This window comes from Corvus kubaryi, unplaced genomic scaffold, assembly GCF_017639235.1.
Source record: "Corvus kubaryi isolate FWS band 111438036 unplaced genomic scaffold, C.kubaryi_AGA036_p1.0 37341, whole genome shotgun sequence".
NCBI lineage: Eukaryota > Metazoa > Chordata > Aves > Passeriformes > Corvidae > Corvus > Corvus kubaryi.
In genome coordinates this window covers 9,019,230-9,041,009 of record NW_024581112.1, presented here as the reverse complement: position 1 = coordinate 9,041,009, position 21,780 = coordinate 9,019,230, and the positions used below count along the sequence as shown (strand labels likewise).

The window sequence follows — 21,780 nt, the reverse complement described above, 5'->3', positions numbered from 1 at the left end:
GCAGGTAAGCCCACAGAGAGAAGAGCTGGTCCAACTGGAAATAATCAAATTTGAAGAGAGTTTCTAGCATCTCAATGCCACAAAGTGGTGGGCACTTTGGGTCTATGACGCTGATGTAGTAGGTCTCGTATTAAAAACTTAGAAGGAAATGCTTCTAAGGTATAACCAGATCACACACTTAAGGGTTTTAAATAAAATTTCAAGATTTTAGTGTTAGATGGTAATTTTGTTTCAACATACTGCCCTACATTTTATAGAAAAATTAAGGAGAAGCTTTCGGCCTTTGTTGCTTGCCTCGACTCTGCAGTATAGGGAATTTGTTTTGAAACTATGTTGTGGTTTTCAGTTCATGGGGTTTGCTTTGCTTTGAGGTTTTCTTTGTTTTTGAGACAAAGAAAATCTTAGTAAGAGAACTGTCTCCCCAGAGATCACTGCATCAACACATTTAATCTCTAGGATTACATTGCTTTGTAGATTGTCAGACTGCTTCAAGGTTGACAAATTTACTTTGTCTAAGGCATTATCCTATGAAGACTTACAAAAATATTAGATGAAGGGAAAGTGTCAGCCAGTTGAACACTTCCAATTCCTACTTTTTCACAAAGCATGTTAATATCAGGCTTCCAGTTAAAGCTCGGTATGATGGTACAGAGATAAGTGAGCAAATAGCACAACAGAGCCTTGAATATACAAGTTAAAGTAAACACACAAGTACACAATTACAGCCATGGGCAAAATATCAGTCTTGGCACTTCTCACCACATGTAGGTAGTATGAAATGCAAATTCAGAAATTTTCTTATACTAGCCAAGTACAATAATTGTAGCCAGAAAAGGTCTGCAGAAAAGAAAAGGAAAGAAATATTTTCTTTCAAAGAAAATAAGATGTGACTCAGAAAACAATCTTTTGGTCATATCTGGCATTAACATAAGCTGATAAGCAAAAATTAATTCGGCAGTAGTCTCAGAAAAAATACTCTCTATGAACAGTGAACAAAGCACCAAACACATAATTTGGCAGTGGTTGGAATGTGTGAAGACGTGCTCAGCGCTGTGCAAGAGAGGATAGCAAACTTGCCAAGCCAAATTTAAACGAAACAGTGGCCTAACTATCGTTCTGCCAGGGAAAGCCAAACTGCAATGCCAAGGAAAATAGAAAGGTTAAACTATCAGGGAATATAGTGATTACTGAGAAATATGTTTTGATTGATGGATGTATTTATTTACAGTTAAACTTGCTAAACAAGTGGCAAGGGATGCCCTCAGTAGATCTACAGACAAAACAATTGCTACTGGAAGAGCGTACATGTGATTTTGGCTTCTCTAGCAAAACTGCAGAAAAATGTAATGTTTTGGAAACAAAACAAGTAACATTTTCTGGATAAGTTACTCCAAGAATTAGACTGCTTGAGTCACTCAGTCCAGCAGAGCTTGATGGAATTCTGTTTGAAGAAAAAACCCTACAATAAGCTGTATTTCTAAAGTAAGAGAAGAAATTGGCAAATAGACAGAATCCTTGTACTGAAGTACATAAAGCCAAGGAACCAACTGACCAGTCAGCCTTGCCTCAGTCCCTGGCAAGGTAATGGAGCGCCTCGCTCTGGAGACATCTCTATTCACATGGTGAGAAGAAGATCGGGAGTAGTCAGCATGGATTCACTAAAGGTAAATCACGCTTGACCAACCCAATTGTGTTCTACAATGAAGCAATTACCTGGGTGGGTGAGAGGAGAGCAGTGGATATTGTCCACCTCCACTTCAGCAAGGCTTTTGATACTGTCTCTCACAGCATCCTCATAGGCAAACTCAGGAAGTGTGGACTGGATGAGGGCACAGGGAGGTGGATTGAGAACTGGCTGAACAGCAGATCCCAGAGGGTCGTAATCAGTGGCACAGGGTCTAATTGGAGGTCCCTAGCGGTTTCCCCCAAGGTTCAATACTGGGCCTAGTATTGTTTAACTCTTCCATCAGTGACTTGGGTGAAGGGGCAGAGGCCTCCTCAGCAAGTTCACTGATGACACAAAGCTGGGAGGAGTGGCCAATACCCCAGAGAGCTGTGCAGACCTCGACAGGTTGGCAAGATGGGCAGAAAGTCCCCACAAAAATGCCCATGTCAGGAGCTCTTGTCGTACTGTAATATGCTGCCTGCCCAACAGAGGAATTTGAGAACCAATAAATATCTGTATGCCCAATCCAACAGAAGTAGGAGTAAATATCAATGGAGTTGCCGCTGAGCTAATTTCCAGGCAGAAGCCAGAGAGAACCTGTGAGTAGGCAAAGACGTGGCACAAGCTTTACTAGTGTTCACACTCATTCTTCTGCCTGGAGAAAAGAGAAGCCTCATCTTCTCATGTGTCCCAAGTTATCACTATGGATTGAGTGTCCAATATAGCTTCACTTATGTTGATCCTGAAACCTTCAATAAGTCTTGTGTCAGAAAGTTCAGGAGCTGATTGCAACACATATCAGCTGTTCAGAATGACAAGAATGCCTTCAGGCAGAGATGGATGCTGCTTACTGTGCAAATATGACAGCGATAGAGATCAGGGACTTGATGTCCAGTGGGGTATATATGGATAGGAACAAGGTGTAAAAAGAGACAAAATACACAAGTTCCAGACATACAATGGAGTGAAGTGGGAAGGGTGTCTTGACTGTGAGAAAATGCACTGAAGTAGAACATAGCCATTTTAACTAGGGCTCTCCGGAACTGACCTACTCTTTGCTGCCCAGCCTAGAAGGCCAGACACCCTACATTAATTTATACACTTTATCATTGCAGATCTTTTTTCTGCTAGCTATTCAAATATTATTATTGCAGGCAGTTTCTGGGTGTGCTGGGAACTGGGTGAACTCCTGAACTCCCAAGTGATGACTGGCATCCATGAAGTGATAAGACATTTCATCAGGCACAGCCTGTTATCTCATTCTACCACCTCACAACCAACAGCATTCTAATCATACATTAGCAGTTAAAATTATAAATACACTGTGTCGTTCAGTAAAGTCTTAACTTCTCTGTAAGTACTATGTCTGGTATGAGAAACAGGCAAGAGAGCAAGGTAAAGGTTGAAAATTTCCTATACCTGTAAGCAAAAGAAATCATAATCATGAAATCATAATCAAAATGCCTCACCTGGATTATTTGCTGAATATAAAAGAGGCAGCTTTACTGAGAATTGAGGACATTTCATGAGCTTCAGGGAGCTCCAAGGGGGCTTCCTGTGTTGGCAGTTCCTTGCTGTGTCTCAAGGCACAAGTCACTAAGTTCCTCATTCAGAGCACAGCAGCATGTAGCCCTCACCAAACCTGCCCTTGGGTGCAAAGATACGGGCCTGGATCCGATAAACTCTTGTCATGTAAGGGAGGAGAGGACTTGCACTGGGACTGCAAATGTGGTCATTTACCCACTACAAGCACAAAGCCTGAAGAGGAGATGTAATACAGGCAGCATGCCCTCAGCTAGGGGCTGGCCAGAGAGGAAAAACCCACAAACCTACTAGGTGACCACAGTGACCAGCCCAGAGCATTGTGTAGCAGCAGAACAAATTGCAGATCTGTCTCCTCTCTTCTTCCTGGAGGGTGGAGCTCTTTTCGCTGTCCTGATGTTTTTTCCTTGTCTTTTTTTTTTTTCCCAAACCTTTTAATATACCCAATATGGAACTAATTTCCGCAGCAGCAGAGGCGGTGAGTCACGTAACAAAACAAGGTAGCAGTAGTGAATATGAGTGTTGGTGCAGATGTGTATATATAGAAAAGAAAGAGGTTTTGAAGGACCTGTGGAAGGATGTCAACAGTGTAAGGGACAGTATTTGAATTTGGGCTTGGTAACTCAGACTGTGATTGTGGAAATAGTGAAGAGGAGTTTCTAGGGTACTTTCATTAATGTAAGCTTAATTGTGTGTCTCTGTGTGGGTCTGATGAACAGCACAGAGATTCCAGGAATGCTTAAAATCTTGCTGTCATGGTTTCACTAGCCATATGCAGCACTGGTTGATGTCAAGAAAAGACAGCAGCTAAACCTTTGCTCTCTAATGTTTCTTCTATTAAGCCTGTAGCAGTACCCTTGAGCTCGTGGCCAACCTTCAGGAGGGCTACAGGAAAGATGATAGTGAATCATCATGGTAGTATCTTCAGGGGGTGATTTCACATTTCATGTAGGAGTAGCAACACCACCTAAAACTTAGCACATTATTGGCTTTCTCTTTATGTCTTCAGATATCAAACATGGGAGACATTAGCCTGTACACTTGATGCATCCTAATTTAGCAATCTGAATAATGGAGCAGAGGTAGTGCAACATACATCCTCTTTTCTTCAGGAAGACTCTAATTGCCCTGCTTCTTAAAAGTGGAAGATTCAGAACTCCCAAGTGCTCCCTGATGCAAACAGGACCAAGTGCTGTTATGAATGGAAGCCTTCAATAAAAAAAGCACTTTCCTGTGTCTGTTGCTACCTGAGGCTGGAGATAGTTACCAACGTGAGTCTCCAAGCTATTTATGATGTTGTAGGTGAAAGTGGTTGGTTGGGACAAAAGGTGGAAGGAGAGAGGTATGAGATGGCAAGTGTAGAAGCAGGAAAAGTTTTAGTAATTGAAAAAAAAGAAAATGAAGCCTGAATAGTGGGGAAATGAGAAACGGAAGCAGACAGTGCACAGCAGACTACGTGGAAAGGCAGCACTGGAATACACTGGCAGAGCTGAGTGAGGATATTGGTCTAGAGTTGTCAGGGTTGAAATGTACTTGCAAAGGTGGAATAAGAATTTTATGTGCTGATCTGTATCATACCTTCCCCACCCAGGCCATCCCTTCCTCTGTCTCCCAGGAGGATCTATGAACACACCTCTGTTTACATTTACTTTACAATCAGAAAAGAAAAAAAAAAGTACGATTTTGCTCTGTTGAGAACTGCCCATGAATTTAAACAACAGACTTCAAAACACTGACACATCAAACCAAGTATTTTGGTGGGCTTCAGAGTCTGGGTGAGTACCATGAATCTTGGTGCAATTGGTATGAATTTGTGTCATGGGTCTTTCAGCTTTGTCTCTAACAGGAGTTCCTGTTAAATGAGCACAAACATTTATGTTAGCTGTTCTTTTACGGGGAACTCAGAGACATTCCAGGAATTTGTCTTGGATACCAGACTGTATGTTCATCTCCATATGTGTGGGTGTTCCCTGGTCTCCCATTGGATGAAGCAGCCAAACCTCTTGGTGGATGTCACAGGCTAAAGCAGCGTGAGTATTGAAAGAAGACACCTTTATTCAACCTGTATCCATTTACTTCATCTTTTAAGTGGGAAATGCCACCAGGGCTCTAAAATGAAAGCCAGCTGTCTCAGGGTGCTCAGCTGATCATGTATGCCTGGTTTTCACTCCAGACAATGCTCAGTGTGGTTCCAAGGAGATGCTCTTGTCCGTGGTTTGTATTGACAGCAATGTCCCTGGGTGGTGATGGTAGTGGGTTCTGCACTGCCAGGGCAGGCAGTGTTTCTCATTCTTGACTATCTATGGCCAAGGGACATTGACTGCAGTCTTGAAAACCTTTTTGGAGTCATGGCTCCCTTGCCCTGGCACATGAAGCAGGTTATGTGAGTTCCCAACAGCTCCTGGAGGAGCTGTTGAGTTCCTCCAACAGCTTGGAGGAACACAAGAACCTCTCTGTTCCTGAGCAAGCCTGTCTCTCCGGTGGTAGGATGGCTACTTGCTCTACAGCAGAAGGGCAGAACAAACAAGGAAATGAGTGCTTCTGAAGGCCTCAGCATAAGACAGAGTGTCACGAACTCTTGGGAAAAGAAGGCTGTTAAAGTCAGAAAGCCTTGATGTTCTCAGTGACAACAGAAGAAGGCAACGGGGGCCTGCCACCACCTGCAGTGGCTGCACAACAATGGGACATCTGAACCCCATCTCCCTTCTGTGGATTGCATCTCCTCTCTCCATGGCTTGTGGAAGGAATGTGTGAAGGGATGCAATTCTGGGTTTCATGTGAAATGAATGGAGTTTGCATGGTTCCAGATCCTCACCAGGGCTGGATGGAGGCAGCCGTGAGGGTGGCAAGGCAGCCTGCTGGGGTGGTGTAGCTCTTCTCTAGCACACAGCCCACAGTGTTTACCCCACATTCAGCAACGCTGACAAGGAAGAAGCTGCTGCTCCCTCCACATATCATATTACTCCCCTGCTTCAACTCCCCATCATGCCCTGACTCCAGTCATCTCTGCCTGCCTGCCCTCCAGCAGCGTTATACATGCAGACCATGAGGTCCACTCCTTCATGGGAGCAGTGCAAGAAAGTGTGCAGAAGGGGAATGACACACGTAGAAATTACTTCAGAGGGGAAGGTCCCCCACAGTCAGCTCAGGAGACAGTGCCTTCGGAGACTGCTAGGAGAAAACTGTGACAGTGAAAGCCTGAGAGAGGTGGCCTTTTGCCTTTATCACCTTAGGAGGCGGTAGGGGGGGAGTGTGACTGACTATAGACAAAAGCAGGCACTGACTTTGAGAGGGTGCTGCAGGCTGGAGCCATCCAGCTTCACTATTCAGAAATGCCACAATCAAGATGAGACCAGCACACAGCAGCAGTGAAATGCAAGGAGATACATACCAGACACCCTCAAACCAGGAGCCACTCTTAGAACTCTTTTCAGGGCTGACTTAGAAACTGGAAATAATAATAATAATAATAATAATAATAATAATAATAATGTTGTCTTTCCTCATTAAAGACTGACTGGGCTTTATCAGCACTAAAAGAGGTGCAGACCTTCCATGCAAGACAATATTAAGCAAGACTGTTTACTTATTATATTACTGTGTTAACTCTGTAACTGGTTATGTCACCAGAAATCATGTGGCAGTCTTAGATTTACTTTTCTACCTCCAGACAGGTAATGTGGGGTTTGCTTCTCTTTAGCTTCTCTTTTTATTCTGACTACCCAAACAGTCATTCTGTATCCTTCAGTCTCTTTAGTCCTGGTCTCTGGAGGGGCAGATCCTTTAGGAAATCTCTAATACTCGTGGTATTGCAAGAAAGCTTCCTCTGTCCCTCAGAGGAAAACCCAGTGGCTGGGACAGCAAAAGCACCATTGACTCTGCTGGTGCTGAACAGAGATCTCTTCTTGAGGTTGGTGGCGACATCCACAGTGGTGGCTGGGTATTTCATCTGAGGAAGGACAGCCTCTAGGAGATGAAGGACAGCCCACCTTCTACAAGAAGATCTGACATCTTAAACTTCATTGGGTAAGCCTTGTTAAAAACTGTGGAGTCCTTACAAATATCTTCACCCCTTCAACCGAAGATTTTTCCCAAATATAGTTTTTCAACAACAAACCCAAGAGTATGAAGTACTATCATTCCTGAGAGCCAGCTGGTTTGGTGGTACACGCCAAGGGAACTGTTTTCAACATAGCCAGTTCATCTGAAGAAACAACCTCCCAACAGTACGGATTGACTGCCCCACACAAGTCACCTGAGGCTCAAAGTAAGTTTCTCGTGCCTGCAGTTTTGGACAGACTAGTCTGAGTCAGAGTTTGATGAGATGACACCTAAAATTCTCATATGCTGCCTCTTGCCACTAGTGAGGGTGGAGCTCAAACAGGTAACATGCAAAATTCACAGGAAAGGGTGGGATCAGGAAATTAATTTTATTTCCCTTAACAGCACTAAAAATGCCCTTGTGATCCCAGTGCATTTGTTGTAACATAGTAAGAATGTGATTAGCACTTAATACTATTTAATAAATATGCTGATTAACGTAGGCAACAGTAATCAGTACTTTGCACAGATTAACAAACTTGACCAGTCAGTGGTGTGAAACAATCATGAGGATGTGTTACATTAACTCTGCTTTGCGTTTTGGGGTTGAATTTGGGCATCCCGTCCTAATACCTGAAGAAACCTTCTTCAAAAACTGAAGATACATTTGGCTATGAAAGGAGTCTCTATTTCTTTATTTTGCATTTCTTGCTGAATGGGGGGGGCAAAAAACTAATCTGTTATTTGGGGTGCTGTGAGAATGGGAAGAATAGAATTAATTTCTGATCTGAAACTTTATAATGTCTTTTTTTGATCAGGTTTATAAATCAGCAAGGCTTTGAAAGGACAAGATTAAGTGTCTGTTTTCAAATCCAAATGATTCGGATAAATCCAAATGAGAGTAGATACTTTTGGTGACAGTTTCCCCCGACTTGGGGACCCCAGGAATCCTGTAAAGCAACTGCAGAGGTTCCTCACAACTCCCTCTTGGTCCCCGATTAAGAACTGGGACAGCCAAATATCCCTCAGGGGTGGGGTTTTCTCTAACAGGGCGTAGTTCAGCCAGACCCCACGTGATGTTTCAAAGCCTGCCTTCTTCGTGTCGCTTCTCACAGGCCCGGTGTCCATAGAGCCTTTGATCACAGCACATCTGTCCTCTGGCATCCTCTTTCTGCAAACTTCCATTCTTACGGTCTAACATTTGCCAGCAACAGCTCACACACACAGAACCCTGAGCACAAACACAGGCTGGGTGGAGAGTGGATTGAGAGGAGCCCTGAGGAGAAGGACCTGGGGCCATTGGTGGACAAGAAGCTCAAGGTGATCTGGCAATGTGCACTCACAGCCCCCAATGCCAACTGCATCCTGGGCTGCATCCAAAGCAGCGTGGCCAGCAGGTTGAGGGAGGTGATTCTTCCCCCCTGCTCCACTCTGGTGAGACCCCATATGAGGTACTGCATCCAGCTCAGGGGCCCCGGCGTAAGAATGGGGATATGAACCTGCTGGAGCCAGTCCAAGGGAGGGCCTTGAAGATGATCTGAGGGCAGGAACGCCCCTCCAATGGAGACAGGATGCTGGGGCTGTTCATCATGGAGGAAAAAAGGCTCCAGTGAGACCTTATAGCAGCCTTCCAGTACCTAAAGGGGGCTACAAGAGAACTAGAAAGGGACTTTTTACAAGCACTTGTAGTGACAGAACAAAGGGGAATGGCTTTTAAATGAAAAAGGGTAGGTTTTGGATTAGATATCAGGAAGAAATCCTTTACTGTGAGGGTGCTGAGACACTGGGACAGGTTTGCCCAGAGATGATGTGGATGCCCCATCCATGGAAGCATTCAAGGTGAGACTGGATGGCACTTGAAGCAACCTGTTTGAGTGGAAGGTGTCCCTGCCCATGGCAGGGGTTTTGAACGAGATGATTTTTAAGGTCCCTCCCAACCCAAACCATTCTATGATTCTGTATGATTTGGCATTATGACTTGAGTAAATTAATAATTACTGAAGGGGGTTTCCAAGGGCAGAAGTGTAAGCTTCTCCCAAGCCCCTCCGAGGTAGTGCAGAAGCCAGGGCAGGGTGTCCGAGTTGTCCTCCTCCTCCTGCTGCCAGCACATGGCCCATCATGGGGGTGGTGGTGGGCAGGAAATTTCAGGCTGGTAATTGTAATGAGATTTACTCAGTCCTGCTGTCTCGTTTGCCCTGTATCACAGGCACCCAGGATATACTGTATCTTGAAAACTTGCTTGACAAAGAGTGATGGCAGCTGCACTGGGGCAGGTCTCAGCAGAAGGGAGCTCCATAAATGACTTGCTGATGACCTTTGATTTGACTACCAATATGTAGCAAGCAAATATTTAAACCCGTGCCCTTAAGAAAGGAAGCACAGCTTTAGCATGGGGAGCTCAGGCAAGGTGTGCTGCTATGACAGTCCTGGGCTGTGCCCAGGAAGGGGCAAGCAGCCTTCTTACCCTCCTCTTCCCCTCCAGCAGAGCACCCTGCCCATCATGCCCTGTCCAGGGAAGGGGCAGATGCTCAGACCCCAAGTCGGGTGGCTGCTGTACCAAGGAAGGCAGGAGTTTTAAAGCTGTTTCAGGCCCAAAGACAAAATAAGTGTGGCCATTCCTCTTGCCCACATTGCCTGTGACCCCATACAAGCAGAGGCTGTGTGAGGGGGAGGTCACCTCTGGATCTGGCTGCCTGCTGTGAACTAGAGCCCCAGGGGGCTGGACCCAATGCTGGTCTTCTGCCGTGGCTGGCACCCACATACTGACGAGTCTTCAAGAAATCCACTGGTGTTGGTCAGGTGGAGCAACAGACCAAGAGGGTATTTATCCCTCAGAGTGGTGCTGAATTAGCTCTTTTGGTCAGTTTATAATTAGGTACTTGCACTTAACAGTATTCTTTCTGTTGGATGTTTATAGTTTTGTCTTTTCTTTTTTAAACATGAAAATAATCGGTCTTAAAATAAAATAATTTTTAAAAAATACCCTGGGAAGTGATCTATAAAAGGAGAAAATCCTTGCCAAGGGCATGCCACAGCAGCGAGCCCAAGCCACAGAAAGCCCGGTTGAAGGCTTCGCTTTGCCGCAGCTTCTCAGAGGTTAACCAGGGTCTGTAAGCAAACAGCTTAAAGAAGGAGCCCGGCTTAGTGCCTGGGTCTTGGGCTGTCCCAGAGACTACCAGCCTAATGCCCTTCCAGCAGCCCCTCCCTCCCAAAGGCGATGCTGGGCAAACAGAGCCAGCCCTCGCCCTCTCCTCACGCAGCAAGGAGCGGGGACGGCCCGGACCCGCACTGGGGCTCAGAGGCATCGCAGGAGAGGGTGTTTCACTTCAGACGGGCGCAGAGCCATAACAGGCATTTGTGTATATAAAGCCCGGAGCAGCAGCCCGGGAGGATTGTTTAGCACAGCCACACCTCGGCTCACTCGGCAGCGCGGCGAGGCGCTGCCGGAGTGCCGGCAGGCGAACCCCGAAGTACGTGAGAGTGGGAGCGATCTGCACATGGGCCCCCGCCTGCTGCTCACACTGATGCTGCTTCAGGCAGGTGAGTACCACCCCTCGCTCCCTCTGCCCTGCCATGCCTCCCCCTGTGCAGGGACAGCCTCTCCCCTTGCCATCGGCTTTGCGTGATTCACGGCAGGACCTCCGTGTGATTTGGCCAAGTGAGGAAAAAAAGTGTCACTAGACAATCCTCAACCTTACAGTGAGGGACTGCCTAAGTGAGCTGCCTGCCTGCCTCACTTCCCAGCCCCAGCTATGGCTTGCATAAACTGTATAAACACAGGTCTTTTTATTTTTTAATAGTTTTCTGCTACAGAGTTGTTAGTGTCTGTTTTCATAGAAATACCTTCTTTTTATACCAGTGGCCATGGAGTGAGCAGTTTCCAACTCATCTGAATTTAAAATAATTTTTTAAAATTCTGTTTATAAAAGCCATAAATGATGGCTAACATAAAGCCCCTACACACAGAGGCAGCAAAACACTAAACTGGCATATCTGAGGTTATACCTGCAGTAGACTTTTGAAAGAAAAAACAACCTCCTGCCTTCATTTACAGCAAAGGCTGCCAGTTTAAGCAGGAAGTAGTGCTAAGTTGTCAGATTCGCCTCTGCTCACCTCTCTGCAGGTATGTTCTTCTCTAAGGTGCTCCATTAGTAGTTTAACTAATGATTGGACGTGCTGCTAACGGGATATTTGGCTAGAAGCAGGCTGCTGTGGAGACTCAGACTTTTTCAAGGCTTTCCGGCTGTGTTGGCTTGGCTGCCTAGTGTAGAGAAAGCAATTTCAGTTTTTGGTCAAGTTATTAGCTGTGCACCTGAATATTAAAATGTACTTGCTGGGGCTGACCTCTCAGCTGCAGCAATGTGCTGCTGGCTCAAAACCCAGACAGCTTTCAAAGAACAGGAACATCAGAGGCTGCCTGGATGCCTCTTGCAGAACACGCAGCCCTAAGCCCACTAATTGAGTCTTTTGGACTCCATTTCCTTTGGGGCTTTCTCCCACTCACTTTCATGAGCAGTTCTGCACTGTAATTACAGTTCCCTGATCCTCAGAGATATCCCCAAAAGAAGAATGGCCTTTCTTCTTCTGGGTGAGGTACAGTTACCTTATACCAGCCTTAGCCATTTTCAGCCCATGGCCAACAGACCAAGCCCAGCAGTCCTGGCTTAAGAGGCCAGCAAAAGACAGCTGAAAAAAAAAAACCAAGCTGCTTGTCAGAAGGCCGGAATGCCTACAAAGAAGTTTTTGTCTCCATTGGAACATTTTCAGGGTCTGCAAACTGCAACAGGTTGAAAAAGCATGATTTATACCCCCAAATCCAAAGCAGCTCACTACTTGTGATTTCCCCTGAGAGCTGAGCCCCCTTCTAACTCTGGAGCCTTGCTGTTTAGACAAGGAAAATAAGTGGTCTCTTTAGTTCTCAATAAAACCCATCTAATGTGTTTTTAGCATGAAAGCTGAACACTTAAGTAGTGTTCAGGTGAGAAGCCGCTTGCTTTTTCAGGAATGTGCATTGAATCCCCGAGGAATGCCCCAGGAAGCAGACAGAGGCTGTGTTGGAACAGCCTGAGGTGTCAATCCCTGGGGTGAAAATGGTGGCACCCGTTCCTGCTGGGGGGTCAGGCTGGGAGAGGGAGCAAAGCCTTGCCTTGTCCTTCATGGGGAGAGCCCCTCCTTGTCTTCACTGGCACTTGGATTGGGCTCGGAGGGCGAGCTAGCCCAGGAGATGCGGGAAGAGGCCCAAGCAAGGGGATTAGAGGCTAGGTTTTAAAAGGAAAGCAACTGTTTTAATAATAGTATTGAGTCCTTGGGTGGTTTAGGGGATTAATTAGCCCGTGTTTGCACAACACTTTGAAGAGGTCAAGCATGCTGCAATAGCCAGGGGCAGGTGGCAAAGCGACCTCAATGGCGCGTTCCCAGCTCCCAGGCATCACCTCCCTCTCCATCCAAGCATGCCCGAAGGTCCCCCTGTGTGTTTTTGGAGTGGCTGTGCATGGGTGGGATGAGCAGATGGGTTAGGCTGTCAGGCTGAGGATTTTCATCCTACCAATAGAGCAGTGCGAAGTGCATTTGGTCCTTCACAGTAAATCCAGGCATGAAATGCTCCTATTTGTCACTATAGCATGATAAGCAGCAACGTTCGCAACTGAGCATCACAGTGGGTTGAGTATTAGGGACAGGCTACTCTTGGTGTTCGTAACACTGCAGGACTGAGTCTGTGGTTTCTAAAAAAGTTGCAAATTAACATGCACAATCATGAGACTGTTTGAAAGACTTGTAATTCACAAATCTCCAGAGTGGCTTGGGTGGCCATCCATACTCTCCGGCTGACACAGAGCTCCTTTCTTCTTTTTTCTTTAAATTAAGGCAGCCCACCTGTTATGACTTAGGTGGAACATAATAACGGAAACAGATGCAAGTGTTGCCAGCACTTCCAGAGTCTCAAGAGAAAGAGGATACATCCATCTTGGCTGAGGGAGGCGCTTTGTCCTTGACAAAGTATGTACTCTTCAGGCTCAGGGACTCATAGCTGTCTCTCTGTGCAGATTAAGAGCACTGTCAGTACTTTCTGCCACCTGGACAATGGTTAAAGGATCCTGAATAGTGGGGGAAACTTTGATAACGAAAGAAATCTTGAGCAACATAGAAACCTCACTTCTTTCCACAGAGCCCAGGTTAGGTCTGGTTGCCTGGTTGTAGTCTGCTGCTTCATGTCCCAGTTGGGACCATAGCATAGCTGGAAAACTTTCCCAGGTTTGGGAGCTCTGGGGTGCAGGGAAGCCCAGCTGGCCCTGCATGGTGCTGGCACAGACCTTGCAGAGCTTTATAGCTTGGGCTCTGTGATGTGCAGGACCAGGCACACTGCTCCTGGGTGCAATACAGCTGCAATCACACACCAGTGCACCAGAACTAGTAAGTTCTGCTTGAATTGAGCTCCCATGGAAGAAAGAGCCTGCTCGGGTATTTTTGCATCCACCTTTTGATTATCCCAGGCCTCAGACAAAGCTCCCTGCGGAGTACCCTTTGCCAGCTGAATGTCACGACTAGTTAGATTGTCAGGGCTGCACCCAACCAACCAGTCAAAACCAAAACCATCTCCCTTTAAGGACTGCAGGAAAATCAGCAGCAGGCATGTTTAATCCTTGTGTGTAACCGTGTTCTGTCTTTGCAGTTTGGAAAGGTGCTCTGGGAAAATCCCATTCACTGCACACTCGAGGAATTGTGGAACTGGCTGGAGCTATATCGTGTGGCACAGGACGCTCTCCCTTGGCATATATTGGCTATGGGTGCTACTGTGGACTGGGAGGACGAGGTTGGCCTAAAGATAAAACAGATTGGTAAGAAAAATCTCAAGTACGTGTCCAGAAGCAGCACGGATCTCCCTACCCTTCTTTGTTTGTGCTACTGTGAGTCCACTGACTCATTTGCTGCCTTGTGGACAGGGAACTTAGTACATATGAACATACTGGGGATTTGTGAGTGATGACCCATGCATCTCTTGGGATGTGAATGAGGGCTTAACCTCCTTCTGGATGACACCAAAGCTCTTAGGACCTTGTACTATGTGGGGTAGAGGGCAAAGGAGAAACCAGGATGTAATTTCTTGAAATAACTGAATGTTTTTTTCATAGAGATCAAACCCTGCCTGACAAAAGGAGAGTAATCCAAGGTATTTGGAGGGTTATTTCACCCAGGTCCTTAAAATGGAAGTGATGGGAATATCACTGTTTATTTTCTTGAAGAAATCCATATTGATGCAAGGAGTAATCAAACCTGTTGCCTTAACTGCCTGTTAGTTCACATTGAATCAAGGTAGAATAAGAGAGGAGAACATGTTACTTCCCCTTTTCTTAGTTAGTGGGGCAGATGTTGAGCTTGTTATTCCCAAGGAGTGTTGGAGGTGTTGCAATGAAAGGCTTCTTTCCTGTACTGTGCAATGAGCATCCGAGTAAAGCTGAGCATGGTGAACTCTTGTCTGCTCTGAGCCTGTTATTTGCAATCTCACCAGGTTTGGAATATCAGAGTCAGAGCACACAAGTCTATCTTTACCTACAGTCAACAGGCCAGGTGCTACTAGTAAGCAAGCCCTGCTTTTAGGAGGGGTGAAGGCAATCTGCAGCTCACTGGGAAGGAAACTGAGCTTTCCAGAATACCTTGCTGCTGGAGACAGTGCACATTCCTACAAAACCAAATTTTGCTGAGTTAGCATGACAGCAAAAGCAGGGGAAAAGGAAGAAAAGGCATCAAGGTTAAAGGCCTCTGTGGGCATGAGAGAGAAGTTGTCCCTTAAAACTAATGGAGCTGTCTTCATTAATGCAGTGAGATGTTTCACTACCAAAGTCCTCTCATCATGTCCCTTTATTTGTCTGTGAAACATTTCATCTATGAAACAGTCAATATGGGGCTCACAAATGATGAGTAACTGCAGTAATACCTCTTGACCTGCTTATCACAGCAGTGTGTGTGAGGTGTTTAATTATTTTTTAACAATTTAAACAATTTAACAAATCTCATAACAAAGCCTTTAAAGTAAAACACGACTTCACTAATTTGGAGTATGGCTTTTATTGAAGGGCCAGCAGAGTGAACTAAAAGCTGTTTTCCATAGAGGCTGAGTGATGTCCAAATGTAGGTGACCCTGGGAGATGCAAGTAGTCAGCACTCCTGAAAAAGAGAGAGTAAAATATGGCCAGGTGTTCATTAGGCAGTGTTTCTGCTGTTGTTTAAATTCCCTGGAGTATGGATTTTATCCTAAAGGAAGAAAATGAGATTTTTCAAGTGGAAATGCCTCAAAATATCAGGTAGTTTGTAAAAGGGAAGCTTGATCCTCTAAGTACATTCATTATTATTCCTTACCTGCAATGTTTGGCTGCTGTAGAAAAACTTGAAAGATTTATTTAGGTTCTTAACTAGGAAGAATCAGCAATGCCACACTAGATTTGGCACTAAAAATTTCCATTTTCTGTTTGCTAGAGAAATTGGTATCTAAGAACTACTGCAATGAGTAGTGTAGTTGAGTACCCCACACCTGTCAAAGTGACCACATTATTTTCCATATTTGCCATTCTAAAAAAGAAATAGAGTGGCAAAACTACTGGCTGTGAGTGACAAACACTGTTTGAAATTAGTCACCCCCTTGTCACTTCTGGGTTTGTTACCGAGACCCTTACAAAAGGAGTAATTTTCTTGTGTGTAATTCAGTCAATCTGTCTAGACAGGGCTAGAGTGCTGCTAAGCACCTCTCTTTTATGTGCAAAAGGAAAAAATGCCATTGAGTGGGTAAGCCTTTTATAAGGTTTATTCCACATACTGACTTTGATGTGGTGTTGTCAGTAATTACCTTTTCCCTTTTGTTCCACTCTCACAGTTCCATCACTTCAAGACATCATGGCATTTCTTCCACATAGAGGCAATAGATTTGTTCCTCCTTCTCCTTTTTGTTCCCCTGGATTGCTGCAGCACCTGTGTTGTAAAGTAGGACCTGAGGGTGCTCAGCATTTCCCTGAAAACACCATGAAAGGCAGGGATGCATATATGACTCATCTAAGTCATGGAATCATTAAGGTTGGAAAAGATCTCTAAGATCATTGCGTCCAACTGTTAAATCCCGGCAAACTCATCGGGAAGAGTAAGATTTCCCCTCTGTCGCAAAGTTAAAGCAAAAGGAAAATATGCACAACAATGAGGGTGCTGTTGATGTGACACACACAACGTGACAAATTCTTACCTTAGTGGCTTTTGCTCAACAGCAGGGGTCTGGCCAGCTGATCCCTGCGGACCAGCCGGAGCTGTCTGTAGCCATTAGGGCTGTCTCGAGCAGGTTGTTTACTAGCCAGGTGACACAGTCGTGTTTGTTTGCCATAGCTGATGGCCAGTGCTCTGCCATGGTGTTGGTTGACTCTGTTTGTGTTGGTGTAACCGAGTGTTAGCGGGTTATTATACCACTCTGACCCAGGTGCAGCAAAGGGCATTTCCAGACAGGAGGAGACCATCTGAAGGTGGCAAAGGACAACAATAGGATTCCTTAGTCTTTGTTCCTTGGCGGTTCTTTCAGATGTTTGTAAAATAGGAGCCAAAAGTCTTCTCAGTTTGTGCTGCTGTAAGCTATCTGTCACCTTGCTGCAGCTGTGGGTATCATCAGGAGGAACTGCTGTAAGGGGAGCAGAATTGTGCCCCAAATCCTGTGGTCCTACAGAGTTTATGTTATGTCACTCTATGTTAGATCTCTGCAGCATGAAAATGTGAACTATGGTGCAGATGTGCATAGAGGGAAGATAGGTGAATGCCTTAGATGTAGATATTTTTAAGGTTCATAAGTTAACTGATACAAATTTCGCCATTGAGATGAATTAATTTGTAGCTAGCCCTCAGAACCTGGATGGGCCAAGGAGCATGTGGCCGGTCCAGGTGAACTGAAGAGATGAAGCTTCTTGATGATACTGAGGAAGGCAAGAAACATCCCAATTCCAAATTCTGGGATGAGTCTAAGCCTAAGCCAGTGAGCCACAAAAGCACAACTTACAGGAACACTTCAGCTCCCTTTCAGCCAGATCACCGTGTCTTGACCACACATGCTTTCATGAGGGCAAAAGCTCAGAGGAAGAGGTACAGTGGTCATGGGAGAAAATATGACATTAACGAGCTCCTGAGACACGTGAGCCTTCCCAAAGATGCCAGGATACTTGGTTCATCAACAGATGATTTACTGACAGGCCGGGGTGAACTCTGCTGTCATGAGCTCTGTGTGAGCAAAGCAGCCCTGGAGTCTGTGCCAACAGTGGAATGCAGGAAGACACCCAAACTCTATCCTTTCATGTCTCCCAGGTGCTGCCACAGGCACGACTGCTGCTACGACACGGCAGAGAAGGAGGGCTGCAACCCCAAGGTGCAGCGCTACCAGTGGGCATGCGAGCACAACACCGTGCGGTGCGGTAAGTAAAGGCTGTCTCCTGTCGGGGGGGGGGGTGGTTTCCCTGCCTCCTCTGCTGGCACCAGGCTGACCAAAGAACTCTGGGGCCCCCAGAGGCAGCTCTGTGTTTGTCAAGCTGGTTTCAAAGCTGCTTTAGGCAATGTCCGTTCTCTTCCAAGCTCTCTGCCCATTCCTTGCCAGGAGTCCCCAGCTGGAGCTGGGAGGAAAGCTGGAGCCCCAGCACAACCCATTCCAGATAACCTGAGATCTCCCCAGGCTGAAGAGTGGGAGTGGAGGCCATGGAGCCCACAAGCCATCTTAGTTTGGCAGGGATGCAGATGCGTCCCTGGAGACTTTCTGCTTGCTGGCGTTAAGCATGCCTGCTCCTCGCTGGCCTCTTCCCACAGCTGCAGGTCTTCAAGGGTGCTCTTCCCATTGCAATTCTGGCCCTACCTCCAGCAGGACTGTCCACTTTTTTACTATCCTTAAGCACTGCTAGAAAAGAGGCAGCCTACTTAGCATGGCTGCAAGACAGGTTAAATAGGATGCCAGCCTGCACCTCTGCCCCATGTGGGGCTCCAGCCTGAAGTCCTGGGGTTCCAGCAGGGATTTTGAACAGTGCAGAATCAAATGCTCTCGAGTGCTACAGGCAGACAGCGAGTGTGGGCTGTGCTCAGCTCTACAGCTGGTACCCAGTCAAGAAGGTTTGAATTGCAGTCACAGCCCGTCAGTGTCTCGCAGAGTTTGTTTTGACATACACCAGATGACTTGAGTTTTAGAACTTGTCACTTGTATTTCCAAGTCTCCAAAAAGCTCCTGGTGGTAAAATCCATTGTAAAACAAAGTTTGAAAAGAAATTGTGAGAGTAAAACGTATCCCCATAATCCTCAAAGCTACTTGCTCGAACATTAGAAGACTATTTCTGCCTTATCAGAAGACCATATTCTACTGGTGCAATCCTCAGCATCGCCAGCAGCTGAAGATCTGCCAGCAGATAGGGGATGGGACACAGCACATCTGCAGCTGGTCTTTTCCAAGTTCCAGAACAACCTATTAAATACAAAGTGCTGGCAAAGGAATGTGTCACTTTAATGTACAACTGCCCTCCCTCCTGCCTACCCATATTTCCATAGCTGACTGATATTTTTGCTAGTCATTTTATGGGAAAAAGCCCAGTTTCTCTTTGCTGTGAAGGAACAATCCAAGCTGCAGATATGTGATGTATCACTGAGTCCATGGCGCATGTGCCATAGGAGTGCAGGGGGCTGCAGTTGCTCTGACTTGGCCAACAAGCATGAGTTAAATGAATTCCATTAATTCCTTAACTGATGTCCAGGCAAGACCTGATGCATCCATCAACTGTTCTGCACAAGCCCTCCGCAGGCTTCACTTCCCCCGACATCCCCAGTGAGGAGGAACAATAGAAATGTGCTCTGAAGGCAAATCTCCAACCCCAGGCTACAGCACAGCAGGTCTTACTGGGATGTGAAGGTATAATGTCTGATCCCATTCAAACAAAAGGGATGAAGAGTTAAATTTCCAGGCATGCTTGCTGGGCCCAGAGTAATGATGTCCAGAAGTGTTAGAAGCAGAACTGTTTGCGCTGTCATTTCAGTGCAACAGGAATTAGATGCCTGCTGCCTGACACTGTATCATAAATGCAGGCATTTTCAAGTAAAAGAAATAGAAACTCATTTTACGTGGGATTTCTTCTCTCTTTGCTACCATTAGGTAGTTTTGTTTGTGGAATGAAATAACTGGCAGAGACATATTCTTCAGTCCAGATATGCGACTGCCTGTAGGCAAATTTCATTCAATAGATATCTGGAATATAGAAAAGGCTGTAAGTTGTGGGGTCTGGTCAAAAAAATCACTCTGCTCTAACAGAAATGTTGCAAAGCCAGACTTTTGCACTCACATTAGATGAACAGTGGCTGGCACAGCATGGGAAGAGCTCAAGGAACAGAGGGGCAAGGAGAATATCAGGCAAGACTGGTAGCTAAGAAAAAAGTGGCCTTAGGTCCTCATTGATGGGACCCTTGAAACACTTTTACCAGTAAATATGTGATTATTCAGACCAGCTTAGCAAACATGGGCTTTTCTTATTTTTCAGATACAGGGTTTATCCATCAGAGTCCAGTGAATTCTGAAAAAGTTCCTATACTTGTTGCAGTTGGTTTTGGAGTAAAGCCCATGTGCACTGGCTCATCAAGTTATACATTAAACTTTGCCTAGTGCAGGGTTTTGGGGCTGTTAGATAACCTATGGCAGCAGCCTCAAATAAACAAGGCACTGTGCTTTTAAATAATACTAACCCAACAACTGCATTTAAGCCACCTATAGGTGGGATGAGAGGTTCACTAACTCAAACTCAGTCATTTGCAATGTAGCCTTCTAAGCTAGTGGCTTTGATGTTCTTTATGGTCATGGAGTCATACAGTTGCATTCTATATAGTTCCATGTACGACTTTGATCACTTTGTTAGCTGCTGGCTCATAAAAATCAGGTACCTGGCCCTGCTGCAGAGCTTCTTGGCTCCTCTGCTGTGATCAGAGACACGTAACAGCAACTGATACAGCAAGAGTGAAGGACGCCTGGTGGGCACCCTGATGCCCTCAGGTTTCTGAATATCCCTCTGGGAGGCTCCTCCTTTCAAAGCTGGTTTTTTTTTTTTTTGCCTTTTGAAATCAGTCTGTTTTGCAGAGGGAGGAGTTAGAAAGGAAATTCACTGACTGAGGAACGGTGGAATATCTTTACCTCAGGCTAAGATAAAATAATTTTCCTTTTTTAGCTTTGGCTGCTGCATTAAACCCTCATAGTTCACACAGTTCTAGAAGGGAGTGCTCCATGCTGGGCAGATTTTTATAAGCATTGCCAATTTACATTTAGCTGCTACTTTCTGATGCTCTTGGTCACAATTAAGGTCAGATCTGTTGAGAGAAAGAGGGCAGGGGAGGGTCAGATCCACTCACAGCACAACATGTTGGTCCTGCTGCCACAGCCTCTGATCCCTAAGAGTTGCTTTTTTAGGGAATTATGCCTTCTAAAACTGTTTCTTGCCTTTGATACAGAATCTCTCATCCTTGGCTCACATTTTCTTTTGCAGATAACCTGACAGACCGGTGTGAAAAAATGGTGTGCCTGTGTGATCAAGAAGCAGCCAAGTGCTGGGGAGCAGCCCCATACAATCCACACTTCATCCTCTGGCCAGACTTTTTATGTGGACAGACTCATCCCACCTGCCATGTCAGATATGGGGGGCCAGAATAATATTTTTAGGACCTTTCTTCTAACAATTTGAACCTGAAGGTGCTGGAATAAAATTTTCCCTCGTTTTCCAGCTCTAGCAATGGTGTGAGAGAATTTCTCTTAGGCCAGGGTTTATGGGAAGGAGAGACAGACCAGGAAGGCACAGTGGTCTGGGAGGGAGGGATTTACCCTCTGTGTGAGACAGCACTTGGAATGTACCGAGCTCTGTCTTTGGGTGGACAACAAGCAAGTCAAGAGCTTATGGGTTAGGATTAAAGGGCAGACTAGTAAGGGTGACACTGATGTGGGTGTCTGCTACAGGCCACCCAAGCAGGAGAAAGTGGACAAGGCCTTCTACAGGCAGCTTGAAGCAGCCTCACAGTCACAGGCCCTGGGTCTGGCTGGGGACTTTAACTACCCTGACACCCGCTGGAGAAGCAAGGTGACAAAAGTGATATGGGGACTGGAGTATCTCTCTTATGAGGAAAGACTGAGGGAGCTGGGCCTGTTCAGTCTGGAGAAGAGATGGCTGAGAGGGAACCTCATCAGTGTCTACGAATAACTGAAGGGAGGGTGTCAGGAGAATGGATCCAGGCTCTGCTCAGTGGTACCAAGCAATGGAACAAGAGGCAATGGGGCACAAACTGATGCACAGGAAGTTCCACCTGAACATAAGGAAGAACTTCTTTACTGTGCAGGTGACCATGCACTGGAACAGGTTGCCCAGAGAGGCTATGGTGTTTCCCTCACTGGACATATTCCAGACCCACCTGGACCCAGTCCTGTGGCATGTGCTCTGGAAAGACCCTGCTTGGTCAGGGAGATTGGACCAGATGACCTATTGTGGCCCCTTCCAACCTTACCCAGCCTGTGA

At 45.9% G+C, this 21,780-nt stretch overlaps 1 protein-coding gene across 1 annotated transcript; it reads left to right on the top strand.

Annotated features, from left to right (window-relative positions):
• The first annotated feature begins 8,952 nt into the window (after positions 1 to 8,952).
• LOC121666338 (phospholipase A2-like) lies at positions 8,953 to 21,003 on the top strand. The gene is made up of 4 exons (XM_042031815.1): positions 8,953 to 10,789; positions 13,920 to 14,085; positions 17,573 to 17,679; positions 20,764 to 21,003. The coding sequence occupies exons 1-4, from the start codon at positions 10,747 to 10,749 to the stop codon at positions 20,925 to 20,927; spliced, it is 480 nt and encodes a 159-aa protein (XP_041887749.1). The 5' UTR covers positions 8,953 to 10,746; the 3' UTR covers positions 20,928 to 21,003.
• Positions 21,004 to 21,780: the final 777 nt, after the last annotated feature.